This window comes from Pygoscelis adeliae, unplaced genomic scaffold (assembly GCF_000699105.1).
Source record: "Pygoscelis adeliae isolate BGI_AS28 unplaced genomic scaffold, ASM69910v1 Scaffold60, whole genome shotgun sequence".
In the NCBI taxonomy this organism is placed as follows: Eukaryota; Metazoa; Chordata; class Aves; order Sphenisciformes; family Spheniscidae; genus Pygoscelis; species Pygoscelis adeliae.
In genome coordinates this window covers 1,060,424-1,087,494 of record NW_008823954.1, presented here as the reverse complement: position 1 = coordinate 1,087,494, position 27,071 = coordinate 1,060,424, and the positions used below count along the sequence as shown (strand labels likewise).

The 27,071-nt window shown below is 39.5% G+C and overlaps 1 protein-coding gene across 1 annotated transcript; it reads left to right on the top strand.

Annotated features, from left to right (window-relative positions):
• Nucleotides 1-4,817: 4,817 nt before the first annotated feature.
• ST13 (suppression of tumorigenicity 13 (colon carcinoma) (Hsp70 interacting protein)) lies at nucleotides 4,818-26,402 on the top strand. Its single transcript, XM_009321850.1, has 11 exons — nucleotides 4,818-4,887; nucleotides 6,162-6,231; nucleotides 6,342-6,412; nucleotides 6,938-7,004; nucleotides 7,580-7,664; nucleotides 9,785-9,895; nucleotides 11,289-11,391; nucleotides 14,746-14,862; nucleotides 16,226-16,289; nucleotides 17,504-17,604; nucleotides 21,871-26,402. Exons 1-11 carry the CDS (start codon nucleotides 4,831-4,833, stop codon nucleotides 21,997-21,999), a joined length of 975 nt encoding a protein of 324 aa, XP_009320125.1. The 5' UTR covers nucleotides 4,818-4,830; the 3' UTR covers nucleotides 22,000-26,402.
• The last annotated feature ends 669 nt before the right edge of the window (nucleotides 26,403-27,071 follow it).

Here is a 27,071-nt window from a genome sequence, read left to right as displayed (position 1 = left end):
TCCCTTCCCTTCCCTCCCCGCCGCAGGGCGCGCCGGGATTACAACTCGAGCGCTATAAAGACTCGTTATTTTTTGTTTTGTGGTTTTTGTTGTTGTTTTTTTTTTTTAAACTCTGGCTATTCCCGTTGCAAAAGCCTGCCCCCCGGCCATCTCGGTGTCTCAGCTTCCAGGCTGGGAAGCCCCAGAGTAATACTTACCGAGCTAATTGTCGCATTATGCAGCAGAGTTGGCTAGCTTGTCTTAAAAGGAGCCGAGTTTATGGGGAGGTGAGTGGTGTCGATTTACATCCTGGTACCCAAAAGCATAAAATACCTGACAGTTTAACACGTGGAATAGTTCCTGGCCAAAAAGGTGGTTTGGCCCTGGAAGTTTCATGTATCAAGTAGTTGAAATCTTGCTCCCCTGTGAGGCACTTCAAATGTGTGCTGTTTACACTGCACATAGCCTGTGCACGTGTGGCCTGTCACAGCAGACGCTTCTCAGTACACAAACATCCTTGGGTTCCACCCTCAGTGCCCAGAAGCACCAGGTTGGAAGGGCTGAGGTCCTTTGCTGCTGGCAGAGAACCCACAGAACCCCTGTATTCAGCTGGGGTACCTCTGCTTGGCTTTCGTACCTACAACCCTCGCTACTCTAAAGGACTCTGAGAAGTGAGGAAAATCCTTGCAGGTGCACCTTTTATGAAAGAGGAAGTGAAAAGATTCTGTCTAGTGACAAACTGGGATTTGTTTTAGAAAATTTGCTTTAAATTTTAATTGAAAGTATTTTAATTGTACTTTCTGCTGTACCTGTACTTAGTTGTAATTAGTTGAAAAACTAGTGGGGCTTTATGTGCATATATATATAAGTATGGGCATTTCACAGTATGCCATATAATGAAAATGGCTACAATGAACTATTTATTTGGTTTTTTTTACAGTGATGTTTAAGCTTTTTTATGCGTCTGAATATTAGCGTGGTTGTAAAACCACTCCTGTTTAACTTCACTTGGTTTTGCAGTACTGACAGTAGCTGCACGTATGCCTAGGAAGGAGATGCATGTCTATTTTATCCTACTGTGGGTCTTTGGTTCCTTTTGCTACTGCGTAAAAGACTTCAGTGCCTCACCCTAGGTTACTTCCATTCTTTGGTGGCGTAATTCTGAAGGTGTGAACAGAGTATTTTGGGAGGGAGAGGAAGAACACTGACTTCTATTGGCCAAAGAAAGTGTTAGGACTGGAAAGGTGATCATCTGATTTCTAACTTTCTCCATGTTAATGGGGAGGGCTCTAACTTCCAGATTAATTTCTAGAGTTTGTATTTGGTTAATAGAAGGGTGCTTGTATTATAAGTATAAAATTAGGTTTTGAACCATGGAATGTCTTTGCCACGTAAAGTCTTCACTGGGTATCTTTATCTCAGAAGTTAAAAAATATTTCGGAGTAGAATCTCCTATAGCTCTCAAGATTTCTGGTTTTCTTCACATATTTGAGTTACATATTTGGGTAAGTTATACACTTGGATATTTGGAGTGGTAGCCAAATTCCTTTTCATGTCAAACTGTCTGGAAGCCTGGCGGATTCCCCTCTTCCCCTCCATAGTAGTGCTGTTTGCAGTAGGACTATTAAGTGCATTTACAGGGCCTTCTTGTTCTTTGGAAACTGCTTGAAACTTAGCATGGCCTGGCTTCAGGTGGAAATAAACTTGATGAGTCTGATATCTCTGTCAGGCTTACCTGTATTAATCTAAAAGACATAGGTTTAGTCACCAAGGTAATGTGAGTGATTACAGAATAGTGACTAAATGATACTGAAATCCATCATTAAATTTTTCAGCTAAAATTCTGGTGATTGATTTGTGTTTTTTTTTTTTTTTTCGTAAAGCTAATGATCTAACTTGAATGATACTAATTGCTTGTAAAGCCAGAATGGGATGCTTTATTTCTGACTAGCTGTTAATATTGCATCAGAAACCTTAAGTCTTATCTGTTTTCATGCACTTGTTATCCTCTAACCTTCATTCTGTCTAGCTGCTGTATTTAATTTCTATCTAGATGCTCTCTGTATAGAAAGCATACACTAGTGTATTGATTATGTTTGGAAGGTGTTTTGACATCCCTTTTAGTCATGCCTGCTTCTTCATAATTGCATAAAAATACAAATATTTTGACTTGAATTGTTATGAAATGAGTCATTAAAGGGAACATGTTTCAAAAACCTGCAATTGAGAAAAAAAACCTATAGCAGTCCTTAAAAGTAAAGCACAGAATCCCTAATTGATGAACAGAGCTTTTTGCCTTTTTTATTGTTGTTTTGTTCAGATAGATTTTGACCCTTTTGAATTCTTGGTAATCCAGTTTCTCTCTAAATATAATTTTGCTGTCAGTGACGAAAGTGGATGCAGAAATAGCAGTTGCAGTTCTTCCAACAAGTCATAAAAGCAGCACTTCTCATCATTGTGATGAGTGGAAGTACGGAGTCATTGTTGCAATGGAGTCCTGACAGCTCCCAAGAGTTGTTACTGGTATTGCACAACTCTATTTTAGCACAAAGGTTTAATTTTAAAATCTTTTTGTGTGTGTGTGCACTACTTATACAGCTCAGTGCCTGCCTTTTCCTACAAGTGTCTCATCTCTGTATACCGTTGAGGTTAAAGACACTGCAAACTTTGCATATCCTTGCTGTGCATTCAATCATTGTAATAAAATAGTATTTTAAGGGATGATTTTAGAGTAACTTGGTTTTGAATTGTTCTGGGATTGTAACTCTAGATTCAATAGAGGATAACTGCGTAGTAAAAACATTTTCAAGGACTAGGAGTGAAACTGTTTAGCCTTGGCAGTTCATGAAATAGCATATTTTAAAATGTGTATATATATTGGTTAAACATATCTCATAGACTGTTCTAAGCTTGGATAGTTTTCAGGGAGGACGTGAAGAGGGCAGAGGAGACTGACAAAGTTGTTTCAGCCTTGAGATGATTCAAGTTGTCAGACTTAAAACCAGCTGATCTTGAGATCAGTAATTTGGAATTGCTAAGAATTTGATTCCTGTGTTTTTTTACCTTGAGCTGTTCTTAAATACATGATTGGAAGCTGGGAATCTTATTGACCTTTTTGAGTTAGAGGGTTCTCAGTCTTTTTCCAGTAAGCCAGGCTTTGAAAGAGTCTTACTGTTTAAAAAAAAAAAAGAAGAGAAAGAAAAAAGTGTTGCCAACAAGCATTAGATGTTAGATTAGTAAAAAAATCTTCCTAACTTGTGAAGACTGTGTTACCTTGGATATTAGCTATTAGCACTACTAAAATGCTTCAGAATTTGTAGTTTCCTAGCAGAAGTGAGGTTCCAAGGCTCCTCTAGACAGTCCCTATAGTCATAGGGAAAACTCTTTGATTTTTACAGACTGGTAGAGAATGATATGCCCCATTGTCAGCCTACAAGGGTAAAAATTTAGGAGGAACAGTTACTACATGTACTGTGTTTTTTGCCTAGCTCTGTAACGATTTATCAGACTGCAGTTGTTTAGTCCTTGCAGTATAACTTAGGTTAAGTAATGTCAACATTCCAGGGACACGTGTAGATTTTTGCAATAGCTTCAGAAGATGCCTTTTTTTGTAACTTGTGGGGTTTTTTTCTTGACAGTTTATCCTTGTGAACTAGAGGTAGTGTAGTGCTGTTTCCTTGCCTCTTGCTGCAGGGCCTTGTGCCAGGACCTGTCAATCCTGCCACCTCCTCTTCCCTCTTCTACCCTCTCTTCCCCCAATTCGTCCCTGTCCCCGTCCTATCCCCCCCCATCCAGGTTTGTTTTCAGCCAGCTTGGGGCCTGACTGTGAGATGGTGCTGGTGACAGGAGGGAGGAAAGAGGGGAGAACGGGACTGCAGCAGCCTGACTTAAGAAGCTGTAGGATCTCATCCTTAGGATATAGTTTTATGTTGCACTAATTCCTGAAAGCAGATAGTCCTGCACCCTTCCAGTTCCTCCTGCCTGTTGCCCGCTTCCTTTTCCTCTCCCCTGCATCACGTCTAGCCAGTTGTGTGGGGTCCCAAGGAGTTGGTTGAGCCTGTTGAGTTGATAGAAATGTTTTTTTCCTCTTTGGAGTGTGTATGGCCAGAGCAATTGAAAACTATCAGTAGGGGGGAATGCGGGGCAGAGGATGGATGGGAATGGTAGACCTTGTGGCAGCCTGCCATTAGGTATGATTAGATGTTATATGAAACAGCTGGAGAATTCAGCCTATGCTTATTTCTGGCTGCTAACCAAAGTTAATATAATATAGAAGTTTATTCTGTATTGAAAGAATGCTGTCTATACAGAGAATGCTCCTTAACTTACAGCTAAGGAAAGGCATGAATATTGCAATACATAAGAGAAATGAAATTGTTTTCCAGGCAGCAATTTTTTAATTGCATAAGCATTTTAGGCCATTAGGGTTCTCTTAACTCATTTGACCTCTGTTCCAAAAATAATTCTAATTTTAGTAATATCTGTAATAATAATATTTAGTTTTGACTTAAAACGTAAGTTACATTTTAAGGAGAAAATCCATTTCAGCCAAGGAGGCAGCTTTTCCGTGTGACAAAGGGTGGGTGAGTGATGTGTGATGCGCATGAGTACCAGTCACAGTGGAGTTCTAGGTGAAAGAGCCAACAGACATAGTGTGCATTAGGTTACACTGAGAAAAGCATGGTGGATGTGTGCTTTTTATTTGCTGGTTTTACAGTGAATTGGATCATCATGTTTTGTGTCACAACAAAAAGCTGAGATTATCAGCGGGATTTGAATCAATAAAATACATGTCACTATTTTGATAATCTTACTGTTTTGTTTTTTCTCTTCTTTATTTTGCTGTAAAGCATGGGAGGCACAATACCGCCTGCTCCACCCAACACCTCCAGAGAGGAGACAAGTAAGGTGAGATATGAAGAATTTATCATTGAAACTAACGTTTGGACTATCTGCAAAATTACTGAGCAGGAGAAGGGGAAAAAAATGCTGTCAATTTTCACTCAGATAGGGTGGGTGAATATGCTAGGGTGAGCGAGTGTGACAGTTTGGTCTGAAGCCTGCCTATTGCATGATGTAGATGACTTGTTACAGATGGCTTCCTAGTTTGTTTCAAGTGGTGTTGTGCTCCGTTTCCCTAATCCTGAATGCCTGATGTTCTGTGCAATTCAAATGCCAAACAAAGTCTTGATATCTTTTTTTTTTTTACGTTCTCACTGTCTGTTTATGCACCTCTTCTGTAGTCATTAGTGGATTAAATTACAATCTTTGCATGAGAAGAATTATTAGTGAGCATGATAGGTAATGAATTGAACAGTTGAACTATCACTTTTTAAGGCAGTATTGTGGAAGAGGTTTTTTGTTGGGTTTTGTTCATTTTTTGTAAGGGGGATAATAAATTTGACTTGTAGATATTTATAGCAGGATTTTCCCAAGCTTGACGTTCTTTTGGAAGAAAGTAGAATGCTTTTTTTTGGATTTAACAAGACAGTGGATGCTGGAATTACTGGCTAGTTAGAACTGTATGGAGGGATTGTGTATATGTAGTGAGTATAGTCTGTGACACTGAATATGAAAACGGGCAGCTTATGTTTGTGATAAAGCAGGACATGCTAAGTTATGGGATTCAGAGGAAATTAGTAATGTAGTTAGAAGTTGATAGGAAAACATTTGAAAAAACATTCTAAGTATGTATAAGTGGCAAAGATCTCTGACCTTGGCAAATGGAAACAATATTTTGATCATTGACACCAGCTTTTTGTTCACTGCTAAAGGTCCTTAGCTTATTAGTATTAGATTGAGAGAATTTTTGATCTGGAGAATGTGTGAGGGAAGGCAGGAAGATTGGAAGGGTTGGTTAGTTGCAAAACTGGTTCTGAATTGGGTATTATCTGGATTATTTGGTTTTTATTATTGAATTACACAATTTGAAGGACAGGGTTTACCAATAATAGAAGTTCATGCATCAAAATTTGGGCTCTGAATTATTTGCATGCGTGATAGACTTATTCTGAGAGGAGGAAAAATGAGATTTGTATCTTAAAAATGAAACAGTTTAGCTGTAGAGCAATCTGATGCTTTGAAGATTAATTTTGAATTTTCTGATGCATTGTTATTTATTAGAGTGGAAATAGAATATCAGTCAAAAATAATGTATGCTTACAAATACATTTCTCTTTCAGGGCAAAGCAGAGGAACAGCCAGAGGAGCCAGTTAAATCACCTGAACCAGAAAGTGAAGAGAGCGACTTAGGTGTGGAAAATAAATTACTTTATCACATTTTACCAATTTGAACATGTTTCTGGAAATCCTCTCTCTGTTTGTAGATGGAGCTTAATCTTGCTTTTTGTTTTTTCCCCCAGAAATTGACAATGAGGGAGTGATTGAACCAGACAGTGATGACCCTCAAGAAATGGGAGATGAAAATGTGGAGGTAAGCACAATATTTTCAATGTCTCTGGCAGTAGGAAAGATAGGGGAGAGGTTTTGAGTTTAGTCAAAGATAGCAGCTGAGGGGGCATGGGTACTATATTAGCTAGGTAGCCAGCTGTTGCTTTGGCTCTTTTTCTCCTAAATAGAAAACTTACTGGCTTAAAACCAGAGTCTTTTCTTATTCAAGGTCAGAGTCCATCAAAAAGTTCAGTGAGGAAAATCGGGTCACAAAACACCAAAAAAAATTATCACAACACCCGTGAAAACTAGATACATAGAAATCTGCCATTATTCAACTTCTCTTTTGAGCGTTTTATAGCTAAAAATAATGGTGGCTAATGTCTCCAAGCAGAAAGCAAAAAGTTATTTTTTTTGAACTATGATTTCAGTGCAAATTAAAAACAAGATTCTGGAATCAGAAAACTGGAGCTCCCTTCTTTGGTGCTGTCTTAGCATGGTAATACTGTCCTGGACTCTACAGCTTTTGGGGTTTGTGTGGTTTTTTTCATTTTCTTTATTTTCTTAGGTAACTGAAGAGATGATGGATCAAGCTAATGAGAAGAAGATTGAAGCGATAAATGCTCTAAGTGAAGGTGATAAATTGTTTTTTAGTACATATTCAAGGACATTAGGTCTGGTTCTCCTTTTAAAAAAAGGAAGTAAATATCTTGGAACATTTTGAATGCTTTCAAGGAAGAGAAAACTCACTTCCTGTTGTATACCCAAAACTATCTACAACATGAAAACTTCTTTAAGTGCTGTCTTCCCAATGTAGCTATAGTTTTGGGCAGGGCAGGGGGGAGTGAGGTACTGAAGCATCTTAATTACAAAGTGTTCTTTATAGTGCTTCCCTGCATATTATGATTAGTGTCTCTAGCGATTTGTCTTAATGCAGTGAAAAGCTGGGTAATGAAGAGGTGACTTCCTATTTGATTGCACACAAAGTTAAATGTACAAATTTAACTGGGAAAAGTCTCTCCTCCCCTCCAACATTAATTTTCAAGTTTGTACTTCAGTAACATAGCAAGAGGGAGAAATTGATTTTCCTTTGTTGATAATGTTCTGTTTAAGAGGTGCCTAGGGACATAACACCCTGTAAGGCAGGTTTGGCAATTTGGATGTAATTTCACTGCATAATGATTGAAACTTTATTGGTACTCATATTTAGGTGAACTTCAGAAGGCTGTCGACTTGTTCACAGATGCTATCAAGCTGAATCCTTGTTTGGCCATCTTGTACGCCAAGAGGGCAAGGTGAATCATTATAAACTAGTGATTTATGTTTCTGCCTGTTCTGTTATTTTCCTTAAGGAACATAAATATAATGGCAACTTGAGGATCTATGTTAACTTAAACCACATGTGGGAAAGAGAAAAGTACACTTCGTGCATTTTCTCTTATATGTGATTAACCAGATTTGCTGAAGCAGCCATCTAAAGAATCTTGGTAATATATTGAGTAAGTAACAGAATGATGTTCCAAAATGCATTGTGGTAATAAGCCTTTTGGTATGTTGAGTTAGAATAATGCTGGATGGCAAACACTTGCAAAAAGCTGAAGTTTCTTCTAGGATTAAGGTGATGATTGAAACCATGTCCTGTTTAGATACAAAGTTAATTGTGGATCATGTGAATTCTCTCCCTGTTGCACCTGCTAAATGAATTCTTTCACTGTGAAGTAGACTTGTTTCTGTTCAACGATCCTACATTTGAACAGGACATACCTATTTCTGAACCCATTCACTACCCACCTTACTGCTAATTACATCTACCAGATTGCAGATAATGCATTGGGAACATTGTCAGATTTGATGTGTGGTAGCCCTAACTTCATAATGCACAAACATTTTTCTCTTCCTAATTCTTGAGGAAGGCTGGGCAAGTGTGTGTTGCAGAAGTACAAATTCCCATGGATTTCTTTTTTTCTCCTTATACACAAAAAACCCACTAACCATGGATGATTTGATAGTTTAGTGGATCTTTTCCATAGCAAGGTATAATTCAAAGAAATGTTCAACTTCTGATGACTTTCCTGTGATTAATTAGTGTCCTTTAACTGTTCCATTCCAGTACATCTGAACTGGTACATGCCTTGCTCTTTTTTCCTTTCCATATCAAAGTTTTTGCATGTGACACCACTTGTGCACCTTAATACACTGTTGTTGTTGCCATCATAGTAGTATTTTTAAAACCTCTTATAGTGCTGTATCTTCTCAGGACTGGGATTAGCAATGAAAAATACGAGCGTAAGGAGAAGTTTAAAAGTTACCTCAATTTGGTCTATTGTAGAAATAAGCAAACAATATATTAGGGTATTGTAAAACATACAGTGTAACAGCAGTGCTGATCAAGTGCTGTGAGTAATCCACCTCTCTCTGGTGGACTTGGGTTTTGGTTCTGGGGGGATTGTGTGTTTGGGAGACTAGGGGTTTTGTGCAGCCAGCAGCCAGTGAGAGGTAGCTTTGGGACAGATTCCTGACACGTTGTCCACCTGTTTGTTTCTAGAAGAGAATGTGTGACTTTGTGCTTGCTTTATAACTAGCCTTAATGATGAGGTTACTTACAGGCACTCTAGTTGCTGATAAATTTTTTTCAAGTAGATGTAAAAAGGCCGAAGTTCTGACTTGGAGTAACTTGAATATCAAATACTTTTGTCAATTCAGGGATGTTTTGGTTTTTTTTAGTGTTTCCTTCAGAGATTTTTAATTTGAAATGCCTGAACCTCCTAAACGTACTGCTCTACTAGTTAATCTGATATGCTTGTGTATTATAAAATTTGCAGTTATTTCACTTAACTGACAAAGGATTGGGGCTACTTTCTGGGTTTGTGTTCTGTTTTGCCTCTTTTAATTTTGATGACTCGTCTCCTATCTCCTTTGTAGTAGTAGTTCCTGATCATTCTAGCCGTTGATCCTTGTAGCCTGTATGATAACTGGTGCTTTCTTTGTCTTACTGTTCTAAAGACTATGCAATATGGCATGTACAATATTATTGTTGTTTTGTTCAAATTGCTAGTTGCTATAGACTATAGCCTAGTTGCTATAGACTGTAGGCTATAGACTCCAAACACCATGGAATTGAACTTTCCTTTGCATTTATGTATCCTTTCCTTGTGCACTGAAGTTATTCTTGCTGACAAAGCTTCAGTCTGAACAATGAATGCTTTCGCTTCTTGCTAATGATTCACCTACAATGGTGGGGGGAATGGGGGGGACTAAATTTCAGTGACTGCATTATCACTACGAAATCTTTTTGAACTCAGCTCTTAAAATGTATTACCTCACTAGCTTGCCTGTTAGTCATCCAAAATTATTTCCAGCTTAAGTTAGTAACTTGGTATTTCAATATGTACAATAAATGTTCTTGTTCCCACAGTGTTTTTGTGAAACTACAGAAGCCAAATGCTGCCATTAGAGATTGTGACAGAGCCATCAAGATTAATCCTGACTCGGCACAGACCTACAAATGGAGGGGAAAAGCACATAGGTAATGAACTGCACCTGTACTTGATATTCTCTTTACTTATTTGGGGGGAACAGTTTTGTTTATGCATTCTCTCCTTCTCTATGTCTCTGAACTGTCTGTCTTGTACCTGACAGCAGTAGTTGTGAGTCAAGAAACCATTGTGCTGAGTGTATGGCTTACAGGAAAGAAAGGATGATGGTGATTTACTGATATTAATTTATGAGTAGTCCTTCTGGCACTGTCTTTTTTTTCTCTCTTTTTTTAAAATACATCTTCTAATGGCTTACTGATGTTCTGAATAGCATTTTCTAATCATTTGCTAAAGATTATGAGTTCTAGGACTGGGTTTTATTTATTTGGAGGTCTTTTGTTTTCACTTAGTTCAGGTTTTATTTACTAACCTATAATTCTTAAACATTTCTCTGCTGCCCTTATTCCATTACATCCTAGAGCTCTTTTACATAGTAAATTAAAATGCCTAGTTATTAAGGGAACCATTTGTTGCAATTGAAGAGTGGTATTAAGCACAGTGTAATTATTTAAAATGGCATTAGGCCAGCGTGTGTACCCCCTCAACTGTAGTTAAACTTTTTTTTTTAATGACAGTAAATCAGCCAAAAAAAAATGAACATGACACTTCTTACAGTCCGTATAAAAGTGGAAAGAGTAAATGCTAATAGAACTTGTGGGGGAAAAAAAAAAGGCATTTTAAACAGTGTTCAGAAAGTAGTTTGTTAATGTCTAGAGTTTTAAAAAATGGCATGGATCCTAAGAGGGAGAAGACTGGAGCATAGTTTGGATTAACACCTCTGTCTGTAAGCAGAAGTGCTCTGACCCCTTAGGAATACCACCATTTGCTTAAATTTTTGATTATTTGTTTGTATAAATGAATAGTTAAGAAGTGCGCACAGTAACTTGTATGACCTCTTCAACTAAGACATGGTGCATCCAGTTAGCTAGGATGTTTGAGTGCTGAGTGAAGAGGGTCCACTTAAGCTTGATGTAGTAGTGGCGTAGACTTGTACAGAGCACTGAATGTGTAGTTTTACACTGAACATGTGCCTAGTGGTGCAGAGTATTTTTATTAGTGTGCTTCATATGTTTAGGTAGGGTATCTTCTCCCTAAGACCCTTCTTGTTTATAGCAAACTGAGACTAGCTGATTGAGGGGTTTTTTTCCTCATTTTTACTTCAAGGAAAAGTTACTGTAAGAGTATGAAGCAAGCAAGTATCCTCTAATGGCATTGTAGTGTGCAGGTTACAGAAAGCACCATGATTATTGAACTTTAAACTTCTGTAAGTCCATATAGCTGCAGGTAAAAATACTGAATGCCGCATGGTTGTAAATACTTTGAAGAACTACAAGAGTTCAGTTTGCTTTTCCTGTCTGAATGTTGGTGTCTTCTGAATTCCAGACTTCTGGGTCACTGGGAGGAGGCTGCTCATGATCTTGCATTAGCTTGTAAACTGGATTATGATGAAGATGCTAGTGCCATGCTGAAGGAGGTGCAACCAAGAGTAAGTGGGGAGGTGTAATGGAAGTCCCTCCTCTGCTTGAGTGACATTTTTGCCTTCAAATTCTTCCAATATGCATTGTCTTATGGGCATGTGGAAATGTAGGTGTGTCATCTTACACTTGGAACTGAGTTTGTAAATACTTCTATGTCTTCAATCACAACTGTTTATGGCTGTGTGTAGAGAAAGTGAGTCTCTGGGGCTGGGCATGTAGCCGAACTATGAAATAATATGTTCCTTTTTAAAATCTTAACAGAAGAATCTGAAGTAGTTGAAGTTCGCCAGGCATTTTAGAATCTAGACTAAAAACATTCAGAAGAGCAAGAGAACACTGTGATAATGGATTTTTTTTTCCAAAATGTTTCTGAATTGATCAAAGCTTCATCCTAAACACGTTTTACAAAAGAAGCATTCTTCGCTGTGATTTGTACTTTCATTAGTCTACCCCATGAGGGCAGCATAATCTCTGGAAAACTGATTTTAAGCTTTTCTCAAGTAATTGACCCCAGCATTTTTCTAAGGAAGAACTTTTGTGTAAGACTGTTGATAGCAGGCTTTCTTTTTAATCTGTTTTGCATATTCTTTTAAAGTGGTTGACAGACCACAGATTGCAGCTGTTGTATTGTATTGGGTTTATGTGGCAAAGTTGGGGGGAGGTGGAGACTGCAGGGCTGGTCTCTTGTAAGAAGAGACATGTGTCTGCCCCTATGTCAGATGGAGCCGAAACAGACCCACTTCTGGCCAAAACTGAGCCAGTCAACGACACCGGTGGTGCTTCTGTGATAACATATTTAAGAAAGGGTTAAAAAATACAGCACAACAGCTGTGAGAGAGAGGAGAGTAAAGGAAAAAAAATATGAGAGAAGCAACCCTGCGGACACCAAGATCAGTGAAGAAGGAAGGGGAGGAGGTATGCCAAGCACAGGAGCAGAGATTCCTCTGCAGCCCACGCAGAAGACCATGGTTAAGCAGGCTGTCCCCCTTGAGCCCATGGAGGTCCACGGTAGAGCAGATAACCACCCTGCAGCCCATGAAGGACCCCACACCAGAGCAAGTGGGATATGCCCTGCAGGAAGCTGCAGCCCATGGAGAGTCCACACTGGAGCAGGCTCCTGGCAGAAACTGTGGCCCGTGGAGAGGAGCCCACACAGAAGCTGGTTTTCTAGCAGGAGCTGTAGCCCATGGAGGACACATGCTGGAACAGTCTGTTACTTAAGGACCGTACCCTGAGGAGAGGACTCACACTGGAGCAGTTCTTAAAGAACTGCAGCCTGTGGGAAGGACCCACACTGGAGCAGTCTGTGAAGGACTGTATCCCGGGGCAGGCACGCTGGAGCAGGAAAAAAGTGTGAGGAGGAGGAGGGAGTGGCAGAGGTGCAGTGTTAAGAACTGACCACAGCCCCCATCCCGCTGTGCTGCTCGGGGTGGGGGGAGGAGGTGGAAGAGTGGGAAACGAAGGAGTGAAGTTGAGCTTTGGGAAGAAGGGGAGTGGGGGGAAGGTGGCTTTAGTTTTGTCTTTGTTTCGTATCATTGCACTCGTATTTTTAATTGGCAATAAATTAAATTAATCTTCCCCATGTTGAGTCTGTTTTGCCCATGATGGTAGTGGATGAGTCATCTCCCTGTCTTTATCGCAACCCAGGAGCTTCTCCATCTTATTTTCTCTCCCTGTCCTGTTGAGGAGGAGGAGTGAGAGAGCAGCTTAGTGAGTGCATCTGTCAGCCAGCCAAGGTTAACCCACCACATGCATAAACATTCCTGTGTCTAATGACTTCAGCTTTCAGTTTTACTACCACACTTTTGTAAAAGACACTGTCTCCAGCAAAACAGCAATTGAAACATCTTACAATCTATTAGTCTTCTGTGTTGGAGACTATTGATCCGTGGTAAATCTAATTAGGTCTTAGGTCTCAACCTTTTTTATAAGAGATACACTTAATGCTTGGCTGAGGGGGAACTTTTTATTTCCCAGTTAATCCGTCCATGCACAGAAACAGCAGAGTATGCCTGTAATACACTGAGGTGTACTTGCCAACTGTGGGGGAATTTGTATATGTAGCTCAAGGAAAAATGTATGATCTTTTCATGGGTGATTTTTTTATCTTTAATAAGTGAAGATGACACGTGCACCTAATTTATTCACTTCAAGCTTTTCTAGCAGTTTTTAATTTGTAGCACTTTCACCTGGAAGTCTGTTAATTCTAAAAATGCTTAGTTCATTTAGAGAAATAGTTAGAAACAGTGCAACTTAAAACTTTGGAAACTCTGATGTTTTGTTTAAAAAAAAAAAACACCACAACTTACCTCTCTCTTAGTGAACTATTTAATGGCCATAACATCAGGTTCTGATAACTCGTACTGCATTCAATATTAGTCAGTCCTGTTGCCTGCAGTGTGCTTTCTCTGGCAGATGTACTTCAACAATGATGCGGTATGGAACGAATACCTCCTAGCTAAAATAAGTTGTATTGAAACTTCACTACTTATAAAATAATTTCTTTGTTTTAAAGGGTAGTCTGAAAAATAGAAAAGTGTCCATTGTAGTAGTAGTTAGTATCTCTGTTCTTGAACCTTGATTTTGCTATGTTTTTTAGTTACAGAAGTGTTAGAGGGTAACCATCCTACACAATTTGTGAAATCATGAACCATTTTTTGCAGTGTTGTATAAGGATACATTCTGGTTTCAGGAAAGTGGTGCTACAGTCCTGTTGTTAAAATGAGCCCTGAGTGAGGGGCCTTGGGCAGTTCATTGCTAAATACTCTCCTCTGCTGGGGCTGTAGATTTGATAGACTTGAGGAAAAAACTAATAGGAAGCAAACTTTCTCCCCACCAGCCCTTTCTTGCTTTGGTTCGGGTATTCTTTGGTCTGCTTATGTCTAGCTGTATATGCTGCAAAGGCACCTGGAACAGCAATAACACTAGCTAAAATGTGTCTGCGTGCAGAGGGAATTACACTTCCTATTATTGTGCCAGTGAAAATTCCCTTTTGTGGGGCAGTTGCTGGTTTTAGCCCTGAAGAAATTAATATTTTAGCATAAAAGCATGAAGAGACATGGAATGATAATGTGTTTAAGTTCTAACTACGGTGCAAGTCCCAGAGCTCTATAGCAAATCAGTATACTAGAGTGCATGTTCTGGTGAATCCAATTAGGGCCTATTAGACATGAGTAACTGATTGCCATAGAGAGGAAGTAGCAAATGGCTCCTAAAACAAAGGGGCTTTTAGGATGTGAAGTCAAATCTTATTTTTAAGAACTGGTAAAAGCAGATGGTTACGCTTACATCTATTTTGTATTGAAATACGTTGTGTGGTATGCTAGAAGTGTGTATGAAATCTTTGTATTCTATTGTGACAGGCTCAGAAAATTGCAGAACATCGCCGAAAATATGAGCGGAAGCGTGAAGAAAAGGAAATCAAAGAAAGAATGGAGAGAGTGAAGAAGGCACGGGAGGAGCATGAGAGAGCACAAAGGGTGAATACTTAGACTTCAATATTTCTTAATAATTTGGAGAGTATCATAGTTATTTTGCTTAAAAGGAATTGCAGAGAAGAATTACTTATATTTTAAGTCTTAGAATTAAATTTTAGAGAGTTGATTTCTGTCTTGGTTACTTGTCCAATAATAAATCTCAAGAAGAGGGCATTGTACTGCATCTGTTTTTATTGCTTATGAGAAAAATAGGCTCAGGAATCTCTACTCATCCTGTATTTCTAGAAGTCACTTGTTATATGACTGTACCAGAATAGTTTTCACTTAAAGTACTTATGTCTCCCGAAGTGGGAGGTTTTAAATTCAAATTTGCTACTTTGCTTCTCTTCCTCACTTCCTGGTACAGTTTGCTTGCTTTTTCCTCATGCTTTACTGATGTATTTTAATATGTTGGGGGTGGGAGTTAGTTCTAAAAATGTAAGTTGAGGAGCTAAAACAAATCATATAGTTCATATTTCTGCTGTGGAAAGGGACCTGGGGGTCCTGGTGGACAACAAGCTTAGTATGAGTGAACAGTGTACTGCTGTGGCAAAGAGAGCCAACAGGATGCTGGGTTGCATCGACAAGGGCATCACCAGCAGAGGTAAAGAAGTCATTATCCCACTCTACTCAGCACTCGTCAGGCCACACCTGGACTACTGCGTTCAGTTTTGGTCCCCGCTATACAAAAATGGTGTGGACAGGCTGGAGAGGGTCCAGAGAAGGGCCACCATATGAGGAAAGGCTGAGAGAACTGGGTTTGTTCAGCCTTGAGAAAAGAAGGCTTGGGGGAGACCTTATCACCATGTTCCAGTATTTAAAGGGTGGCTACAAAGAAGATGGAGACTCCCTTTTTACAAGGAGTCACATGGAAAAGATGAGGGGTAATGGGTACGAGTTACTCCTGGGGAGATTCCGATTGGACACGAGGAAAATTTTTCACGAGGAGAACAATCAGCCATTGGAATAATCTCCCCAGGGAAGTGGTGGATTCCGCAACATTGGACACTTCTAAGATTCAGGTGGACAGGGTGCTGGGCCATCTTGTCTAGAATGTGCTTTTTGCCAAGAAGGGTTGGACCAGATGATCCTTGAGGTCCCTTCCAACCTCTATTCTATGATTTATGGTATTCAGTAAAAACATACTCTGCATAACTTACCCACAAAAACATACTAAAGTAAGAGTAGACATCACTATGTACAAAACCACCACCAAGAAATAGTGAAGTGCTTTGTTTGTTTATTGCGATAGCCCACCTGGCTGAAACAGTCTCAGCAATTTTTTTTTCTCCTAAAATGAGTTGAGCAGTAGGAAACAGGCTGTAGTTCCATTGCTTTGTGTGGAATGATGTGCTTTCATCTGCAGGAGGAAGAAGCAAGACGACAGGCAGGAGGAGCTCAGTTTGGTGGTTTCCCAGGCGGCTTCCCAGGTATTTTATTTTTAAGCACCAATACTTGAGGTAGAGGTGACTGTTGGAGTTTTATATGTTTATATGCTTCCGTGTGGAGTATCATAACCACGGTTTTTATAGCATTTGTTCTCAAGACAGAGAGGAAAATACTCGATGAAGTTTAGAACTTGTCTACAAATAACTCTTCGAGCAATAGCGGGAAGAGGGATGGGATTCTTTCTTTTAAAGAGGATTGATGCTGGGTAGCAAGTAGAGGGAAGACAGCAATCAGTAATGATGGGTAACAGAATGAAAGGATTTAGGTCTGAGAAGACAACAAAGGTGCAGTGTTTGCTTATAATATGTGCTGAAAAACTAGTATAAAATGTTTTTTGAATTACCCAGGGTGCCTTGGACCCATTCTGCTTAAGAACAATAGTTCGAAAGTTGAAAATTTGGATTGAATATTGGGGAAATCTGTGCTGATTGCAAGCTATTGTTGAACAGAATAGTTTCTCAAAGGGGGTTGTGCAGTTTACCTTATAGAAAAGCTGTCCTTGAACAGTTCCACGAAAATCAGGCTTTCCATGCTATTTTTGGGTACAATAAATTGGGGAGAAACAAGAGTAAGTACTAATGCTCTTGAAGATTGAGACGTGGCTGAGGTAGGCTGTGTGCATGCTCCTACCAGATCAGCTTGTCAGGGGAACCAAAGAGAGACCATATCTACCCTGCTCAGCACAACTGGGGTAGCTGCTGATTAAGGATTCAAAAACGGAAGCTCAAGCATTTTGCTTCAGGGATTTTTTTTTTCCTTTGTTGGTACAATTTCTTCAAACCTGAAGTTCCCGCCAAATGTAGAATGTGCCTGGGACGTACTACTACTGATCTGCTTTTGCCCTGAATTGTTCACCCCAGGCATTCAAACTCCTTGTGTTCCTGGGCTTGAAACCTGCCTGATTTAAGTTCACCAGAAAAGTAACTGCATCTGTGTACAAGGTGCTAGAATCTGACACTCATTACAAGCCTCCTATTCAATTGGGTTAAAAACATGGATGAAATAAGATGTATGTCTTCACACAAAGAGAAGGCAAAGACCCTGCTTTCCATTCAGAGGAGCAGCTGTAGCCTTATGGAAGACATGGCTTTAGAGGTGTGGCAAAGGAAGTATGTCTTGGTCTCTCTCAGTGAGCCTCCTGTATAGATGAATTAAATGTTTGTCATCATGCATTCTTCTTGTCTTGGGTTTGCAGGTGGATTTCCTGGGGCTATGCCTGGAGGTATGCCAGGAATGGCAGGTATGCCGGGTCTCAATGAGATTCTCAGTGATCCAGAAGTCCTTGCGGCCATGCAGGTGAGTATTTGTTAAAATCAAAGCTAAATGTCCTGAATGAGGGAAGAACAGCGCCCATGAGCTAAGATGTGATCTTCTGGATAGCAATGGGATGCTTGCTTATTTCTGTTGTGAAATTCTCTCCTTGTGTGTGTGGCATCAGGCTGTCCAGAATCAATGTTAGCTATTTTTCAAACTGATGGGGAGCTTAATTAAAGGTGCCCCCCCCCCGCCCCATACTCGCCTATGATAGGCAAAACTATGTGCTATATAGAGTTCTTCATCTCTTGAGTCTCCTGAATGGTTGTTTTCCACGTGGTATAATTTAATTGCTCCTTTTTGAATGTGCACACACTGTGGCAAGATAATTATGCACAAACAAAAAATTATTGTTAGTATTGTTGCAACACAATATATTACAATAATATTGAGATATTGCCTTTCTATTTAGGGGATTAAGTGTTTGTTTTTTGCCAAAGGCAAAGTAGTATCAGAATAGTTCTGCATCTGGCATTTTCTAAATTCATGTTCAGAAAGCTTACTTCCCCAGTGGGCTTGATTAATTGCTCAATGTCATGACTACTTTTGCACAAGAAAAATATTCCAGCAGATTAAATAGAACTTATCTGACAACATCAGTTTTAGGGGCAGGTGGGCTAGGAAAAATCTGAGCTATACAGTTATATTTGCATACTAATATGATCAAGTACAGAAGTGTTGTGTTACTTTTTCTGGACTGCTGTGGTTAAACTAGAGTTACGTGTTATTCTCAGCTCATTGAACAGCTATGATCCCCATCTAAATAAAAGCATCATAAGGGACCCTTATTTGGTATGCTCTGAAATCACAAAAAAGGCATCACTTTCCATGCAAAAGTTCAAGGGTTCCCTTAATGGTTTCTGGCAGTTGGAAATGCGCCTTTACTTAGGCTGCCACAGTCAGCAATGTTGACTTGCATCCAAACCATCCAAAAAAACCCCATTACTTGCATTCATAGTTGTATTCATTACCTGGCTAATTTATGCTGTAATACAGGAGTTTGAAATTAGAGTTGCTGAAAACACAGCTTTGAGGTGCAGCTAAATATTAAGCGCTTGCCACATGCCTTTAAGAAGACTCCATTGCATGCTGATTATACATACCCCAACATAGTGTAGGACTCTGTTGCAAGAGTGTGTGTTGACAGTGTTTTCTGATAATGAAGGCAGGCTTTAACATGTAGAACCTGTCAGCAAAGCCTTGAGTCTCTTGCTGACCTCTTTGTACAAACTTTACATCTAGATATGATTTATTCAGCATTTCACCTATGTCTGCACTGCCTTCTTTTCCTAAAATGTCTGACTGACTATGTTCTGGTCCTCTCTGAATTGGCAGTGTAAACTCTAGTCTTAAAAGACAGTAGTTTCTACTGCTTGGCTTCTGCTCAGTGCAGCTATGGAATATGTTGAGGGATAATGGTAGCTGGCAGCTATTATGTAGGTTATCTGAGGTGTTACAAAAAAAAGTCTGAAGATACTGAATCACACAAGTCTCTCCCAAATCATTAATCTTAAGATACTATTTTAACTGACAGTATGTAGAGGCTTTTCATAGTGAGGAGTTACTGCTGAAACTGGAGTATTCTGAGAGTAAAGACCTTCTTCTCAGTCTCTTTAGACTTAGTGACTAGTGTCTCATCATCTTTGAGACTATTCTCCATGAGCTAACACTGAAATATGCCCGAGTCTGTTAATGTCTCGGTAAACCTTAGAACTGTGTGTGCCCGAACATGAGCTAGATTAAACTGGTTACGCTGTCAACTTCAGCTTGTCATCTGTAGAAGCAACCAAAGAACCAGATATGGCTGCCTATGGACATGTTTATGAAAGTTATTGCTTGTCACTGGCATAAAGATAAGAATCTCTGCAAACTAGTACAAAAAATTCTTTCTTGATGAAGATTCCTGGTTCCATTATTGTCTTCAGGATATTTCCTTTTTTCTTTCTTTCTTTTTCTTTTTTCTTTTTTTTTTTTTTTTTAATTGTGGCTGATGCTAGTCTTTTACACGTAAAAGACTGAAAGGGGCAAAACTTCTGTTGCGTTTCTTTTTATAGCTTCTTAACGGTAGTAGTTGTGACCTTTTGCAATTACTTCTATACATGTTATTTTAGCTCATTTGCCCCTGAGCTTTTTTGTCTCCAGAAGACTTGGCTGAAATTTTTGTGTGTGTGTTTCTCTTATTTTACTATTTTGGCTGGAGGGTTCTGTAGTACTTCCTAACTTGCATGTACAATTGCTTTCTCCGGACACAACATGACATCTGTGTTTTGGAGAGCTGTCATGGGTCAAATGTAAGTTCTTTTTAAAAGGAGTGATGTGTAAGATGGATTCCTTATTTGATATGTAGTCATATGTTAGACCCAGACTTCCACCAAAATGTGTAAGTTGGAAAAAAAGTGATAACTTTTTTCTTGTAAGTATTTTTAGTCTGTCTGCAACTAAAGACTAGAGCATTAGAAAACTGAATGTTTCACTAATACTGTTTACGCAATGGTTTCCATTCCACCTTATGTACTAAATATTTCCCTATGGAAATGTTATCTTCAGTCTTAAACTTTATTCTGATAATATTGCTCACCAATGCAAAACCTTGGATGTGTTAAAGATTTTTATAAACACAGTCTAAGGTTGAGTGCTTCCAGGGAGTTGCACAAGTACAAAATAATTTACTTGCTGTGAATTTATAGGACCATAAAACACGTAGCATAAAATTGCATATTTAACATTCATTTAGGTGTGCTTTGACACAAACCAGTGACTAAGCTTACTCAGCTTTTTGTTCCATATTCATATACAGATGAAAACATAGATTTAACAACACAACATGATCTTTATAGTCATGTGGCCTATTTTGAAATCGGAAATTCAAGAAGTTTGAGGTTGTGAAAGTCTTCTTTTTTTATTTGCATAGGAATCCTGTAAAGTGGAGAAAATATATCTAGTGTCTGTTTTCTGAATTTCAGCATCCTATTTTTCATAGAGTTTGCAGATTTCCATTTGTAAGGGAGACAAAACACTTGTAAATCTTTCTAACAAAAGATAAGACTTGACTCTTGGTTCCCAACATGTATAAAACATGACTGAACCATGTGGGTTACTTCAGTGGAGTCCACACCTACCAAATGCAATTTTGGATCAGACTTGTTAAACAGCTTTTGTCTCTGTCTGATGCTAGAATAGATACAGGGTGGTGGTGTAGTAGCACAGACAGCTCTGAGAACACCAGTTGGTTTTTGACGGTTTCCAAAGAATACATCTGCGGTAGCAATGGGCTTGAATTCTAGGGAAGGTTGTATCTTTCAATGAAACTACTTAAACGTGCTAGAAAGAACAGCTGATGCAGATGATTTGTATTGGACATAATAAACTGCTTGCACTTTAGCTGGATTAAAGAAAACTTGAATCTTGGCAGAAGTTGCTTATAATGGAAACCTTTTTCCAGGCTGAGATATAAAATCAGTCTATACAGATTTATTAAAGGGCACTGTTCAAAACACGAACATGTAAAATGAGTAAAAACAATTCTAGTTTAATGGAGGCCAAAGGTGTACTAGAAGTACAGAAAAAAGTATTAATGCTTCTCATACTAAACATAGAAGATGAAGTTGGTATTCTTTTGACCACTGACTGTAATGTATATGTGAAATGTATTTATTAACTGCAACACAGTAGTGTGATGAGAGATAACAAGGTTCTCTTCCAGTTGTGATTTCTCAGAGGAGGTGGGGAACAACTGAGAATTAATGCATTTTTAAAAGCCAAACGCTGCCACATCATCTGCTCAGTCTAGCAGATTAAAGTTTCTGCTGCTAGAAGGAACAGAGGTGAAAGGGATGAGTAACAGCTATTGCTTGGAGGAGGGTTATCCTATCATATGTGCTATGCACATAGAGCTCTTGCCTCCTTCAAAGTGCATTTGAAGATGCTTGAATAGAAATAATCCAGTAGGTGTGGCTGTGTTTGATGGCTCCTGTTTTGGGGAAAAAGAACTCTTACCTTATCCTCCTTCTCACACATTGCGCTATTACTATAACAAGTTCAGTAATGACTCTGGTGTTTACTGATGCAGCGTTAACAGCATGCACGATATCATTGGGTTCTCTTTAGAGACCTCTTGCCCAAAACTCTAATCTAGTCTTGTCATGTGAAAAGCTGAGCAAGACTAGATTCATGTTGGAACCATTTAACCACTAACTTTTGTAGACTTGTTTTATAAATGCCCTAATTTTTTTGCTTTTTGCCCTGCAGGATCCAGAAGTTATGGCTGCATTCCAAGATGTTGCCCAGAACCCAGCAAATATGTCCAAGTACCAGAACAATCCGAAGGTCATGAATCTCATCAGTAAATTGTCTGCCAAATTTGGCAGTAAACCATAATATCCCTGGTTCTTAAAAATCGTATCTGAATGGGAAGGATTGGATTTGGCTAACCAGTGTTGCAATAAAACAAACCATTGTACCTCTGATCTTCTTAAGAGGAGAAACGGGGTGTTCTAAGGAGAACTGCTTTCTAGCCCCAAGCATTGACTTTATTCGATGATTGGTTTATAGCACTCAAATTATATTCAGATGACCTAGTTTAAACCACCCCTCCTTGTCCAAGAGTTGCAACCTTTTATTATAAGTACTACAGACAGTTTCCTTTGAATGACCTGCTGTTGTGTTATTTTGGATTTTTTTTTTTAATTACTCTCAATGAGCAAAGAGGAAGGAACTTTAACAGTTGAAGTCTGTCTTAATCCCCTTAGGACAGAAAAGTTGGCCTAGTCTCAAATAGAAAAGGTGGGACAAGTCTGAAGAATTAACTGGATAAAGGAATTGTCTGCAAATACAAGTCCTTATGTTTTTTTTAAATGGGTGACTGACTTTATATAGCTATTAAAATTATCAGTATAACCATGCTAGCTAGTTACACACTGGAACTTCTGGCAGTACTGCAAATAATGTAATATTTTGATCACCACAACTGTGCAGCAAAGGTACAGTCCTATCCTTTGCACAACCTGGCATGAAGTACATACTGCAGAGGCCACAGAGGTTTTGTTACTTGCTCAATTCTTGTCCAGCACCTTTATGTAACATTTTATTTATCAGTCTGGGTATGGGAGAGCAGCTTACTGTCTGTGCTTGTGCTCTTGTCCTTTCCCATTTGGCGCAGGTCCTCAGCTGGTTGCACTCACCCTTCCTTGGGGCCATGCTTACCAGGTTTCATCTATTTCGAAACTTTAGGGAAGGAATCTCGTTCCCATTGCTACCTCTGTCCCAATGAATGCAAGCCATCCAGAACATGTAAATGCAGAGTTACAAATCAGTGAAGGGGAGAATACCCAACAAAATTGCAGCTCTGGGTTCTGAGTCGGTTTGAGTCCTTACACGCTTACTGATTAAAATTTCTTGGCCAAAGTCCTGCTGTCTCTTTAGAGGTGATGACTCTTCCTTCACCGCATACTGTAGTCTTCCATCTTTTCTTGTATCTTTTTCTTTAAAAAAAAAAAAAAACACCCCCCCCCCCCCCAAAAAAAAAAAAACAACAAAAAGCTGTTGTCGTGGTTTCATGCTTCCATGTTTTTGAGGCTTGTGATACAGAGGAAAAGGTGAAGTAATTGGAGCAGACAGAACATTCTTCTAACACTTGTGGATTAACAGCATGGGTATCCTTGAAGCAGTGTCTGTGCTGATGACGTTCAGTTGATTTGTCTACCAATAAAGCCAGTTGTTGCTTCTGTTTGTCTTAGCTAAAACATTATCTTTCTGTGGAAAAACGACCATAGTTACCTGTTCACCCCTTGAGTCTCAACATTTGTGTCACTCTTTTGTAATTCTGTATCTTAAGCCATAACTGATGTTACCATTTTTAAATAAATCTGGATTGGTGTAGGTACTCAACAACAGTTGCAAAAAATAAATCCCCAAATGCTTTTTCTCAAACTAATGACCCTGCAGAATGAAATGTGAATCTTTTTGCTTAAGAAATATAGTTCTGAATACTTCTCTTAGCCTTTAAAAATAAAGTATGGTTTTGAAAAATAAAGCTTTTGGGATTTGTGTAACTTTCTGATAAAACCTATTTTGTTTAAATTAAATGTGGAAGTGTTTCAATTAACCTGTATATATAACTTGTGATTTAAATTGGAACTGAATGCTTAAGGGCTTGTCTTCATGACCAAATGAACTCAAGTTACGATTGAGTGTTGCTGTGTGCCTGGCTTTTGGTCATACTCTTGATCTCCTGTTCCCAAGAGGAGATATTTGAAGTAGGTCACCCCTCAATATAGGCTGAAACTTGACTTCTTCATTCAGGCTGGTGCATACGTGCTGTGCATGAATTAGAACATCTTGAATTTATTCCCTACAGTTTCCTGCTACTCCATCTTAGCTGTTTGTGTCTGTCTACCCATGACTAGTCAAAAGTAGTAAGTTACTTTTAGATAGTAGAAATGGCCATATCTGTGTCCTGCCTGCTTGCTTACACATCAGTTGCCCTTATTCAGAGCTGGTTGACTTGAGAAAAACATTCTCCCTAATTTTGGTGTTAGCATTAGCAATCTAGCCGAATTCTCGTGATCCTTTGGGAATGCACAACCTATGACTCCCTTGGTGTGTGGGGTTTTTTGTTTTTAATGTTACCTTGTAAGTTAATTGAGGAGGTGGTCTGGATCTCATCTCAGTTCCCAAAGTTTGCATGTGGACATCTAAGCAGCTAAACTGGTTTGAACAGAAGTGCAAGTGCAGAAAGTTAACTGCCCAGGAGATGAGCAAAGATGGTAAGTTCCAAATGTGGGATATAAGTAGCTACATGAGGAAGTTATTATTTTGTTCAGTGCTTGTACCAGTATTTACTGGCAGCTCCTTCAGGTTATTTGCTTCCATTGCAGCACAGAGCAGGGGTGGTTCTTGTAAGTACAGTGGCAGTAATCAACTTAGCTGACAATGTGACTCTAAGAACACTTGAGCTGCCAGCGTGTATGAATGGTTCAGCTAGCACAGTGTGGCGTTGGAGGTGCTGGCCCAGGTTCAGGTGTGCATTTCTGCTATTTGAACCAAGTCATGTACTGCGCTGTTTGGCCAGTCTGGTGCCACAGATTAGATGACCTGGTCTGCCAGAGAATATGATGATATACGTGCAGTTGAGTAGGTCGTAGTCCTATTACATTATGTGTGTGAGTCTGAGTGACTTGCCTGTCCTCTCTGTGGTTCAACTGCTGCCCCAAGGGAAAATAGGAATGTCAGGTCAGATGCCACCTCCAGACTGTACTACTTCACAGTGGGCCCCACTGCATAGTAATGTGGAGAATGCAAGGCTTGGTGCCTGTCTCATGATTTACCAGAAATGTTTTTTAAATTTCTCTCGCTTCGGTGTTGGCCTGTGAATAAAAGCCGTTTGGCAAAGCGGCTTGGTTTGTCTTTGTTGGAAGGCAGTGATCAGATGGACAGGAGCCAGACTGTCTCAAAGTTGTATGAAGGCAGGCGGGACAAGACTGGGCAGAGCAGTGATAGGCCAGAGGCAGAATGGGTCAAAAAATTAGTATTAAAAAGCCATGTAAAGGTAAAACTATGTCGTAGAAACAGATTGTTGCAAGTGGCCAGCAGTAGTATCTGTAGTTTAAAATATCTGTCTTTAAACGCCACTTCGTTTTTCTTGTTTGTTGCCTTCAGGGCCTTTGCATAAAGCTCGTACAAGCCACACTCTAGTATATGCCTGTAATCCCTCTTCTGTGAGATGCAAGAGCAAACAGTATTGTTATGGGAGCCTGTAGCAACTGCTGTCTGAGCAGAATCCTTCACCCAAAGGGATGGGAGGACGTGGACCTAGCCAGGGTGAGTTGGAGCCAGGTCAGCTTTGGCATATACCTTCCTGTGGATCGTGGCATACTCCTGACTGGAAGTGTTTGGAGCCCCTTTGAAATTCCACGGGGCATGCAGGCTGAGGGATACTGCAGTGCTTTCAGGGTTGTAGGGCAAGCGGGTTGTTGGAATAGTGGTAGAGGCTAGAGGGTTGTTTCCTTTCATTGGCTGCAGGGTAGTCTGATAGTGGCTGGTATCGGTACAGAAGCGGATGGGTGTCCTTGAGCAGGAGGGTGATTCACTAGGAAAACGGTAGCAGTATTTTCTTCTGATGTCTAGAGAAAGGTGTCTCATGAACCTTAATCGGAGCTTTGCAGAGGTGGGCCTCAACCTTACTTCATACATGACAGAGTGAGGACAGCATTGTGGAAAAGTAATTCTGGATTACCAAAGAGCTGAAATGGAGTAAAAATGGCAACTTCCAACTGGATGCAGAGACCACTGCATTGAGTGCTACAGGACAAGTCATAGGAGGTCAGTAGTATGATATTAGCAAATGCAAATACAGGGGAAGCAGGAACAGTTTTACTGTGACAAAGAAATGAAGCAGGTCAGGTGGTGGCTGGTGGATCTGTGCTATGGAGCAACAAAAAGATTCAGGTGACTTTGGGCTACAAATAGTTGATCGCGTTGTGAATCAGAGCTTACGGAAGTCACATTCTCCTGGTGTGGTCCTCACAAACAGGAACTTCATGTGAGACAAACCTTCCTTCACCCCCACTGACTGGAGGTCCTACTGAATGTAAATACCTAGGACTTTCCTGTAAATCTGAATCTTGATGACTAACCAAATCAAGATGTTAACTTGTAATCTTGCTAACAAAGTGTTATTACTGTACCTGTCTTTGATGTACAAATACGCTTTTGAAATGTATATTCTAGATGGATGGTCTCAGACAAGCTTGAGATCTTGTCAATAAATAGATGTATTTGCAGAATGTGTTACGACTCTTTTTGTAAAGTGAGCAATGAACTTTGGCACCTTTGTTGCTGCACACATTTACTAAAATCAGGATTTTTTTTTAATGTACAGACATTTCAGTGGCTACAGGGAATACAAGTTGCTACTAGGTGTAAATAAATTAAACGTGAAAGATTACAGGATTGGGGGTAGCAGTTTATCTTGGAATTTCTTTGTGAAGTACAGCAGCTGAAGCAGTCAGATGGTAAGCATGATTTGTATAGAACAAAGGTATTCAGAAAGAAAAGGTACTTATTTGTGAACTATAAGTAACAAGGAGGTGAGGTCTAAATCAGTTAACAGTAAAGGGAATTCCATTATTGAAACCTTTAGTTTTCTAATGTTCTGACTTTGGAGGGTAAGGGTTTCTAGAAATGAGTTAGTTTGCATCTTGCATTTCAGAAAGAAAAGTATCACGGCAGAAAATCAGAGCAGTCACCTAACAACCAGTGCAGTGTTTAATAGAATTAGCTTTCAAAATAGGCTGAAGGTACAAGTTACTAGGAAGTCATCAGAATTAGCTGGAAAAATACAGAATCATAGAATAGTTTGGGTTGGAAGGGACCTCTAAAGGTCATCTAGTCCAACCCCCCTGCTGTGGGCAGGGACATCTTCAACTAGATCAGGTTGCTCACAGCCCCGT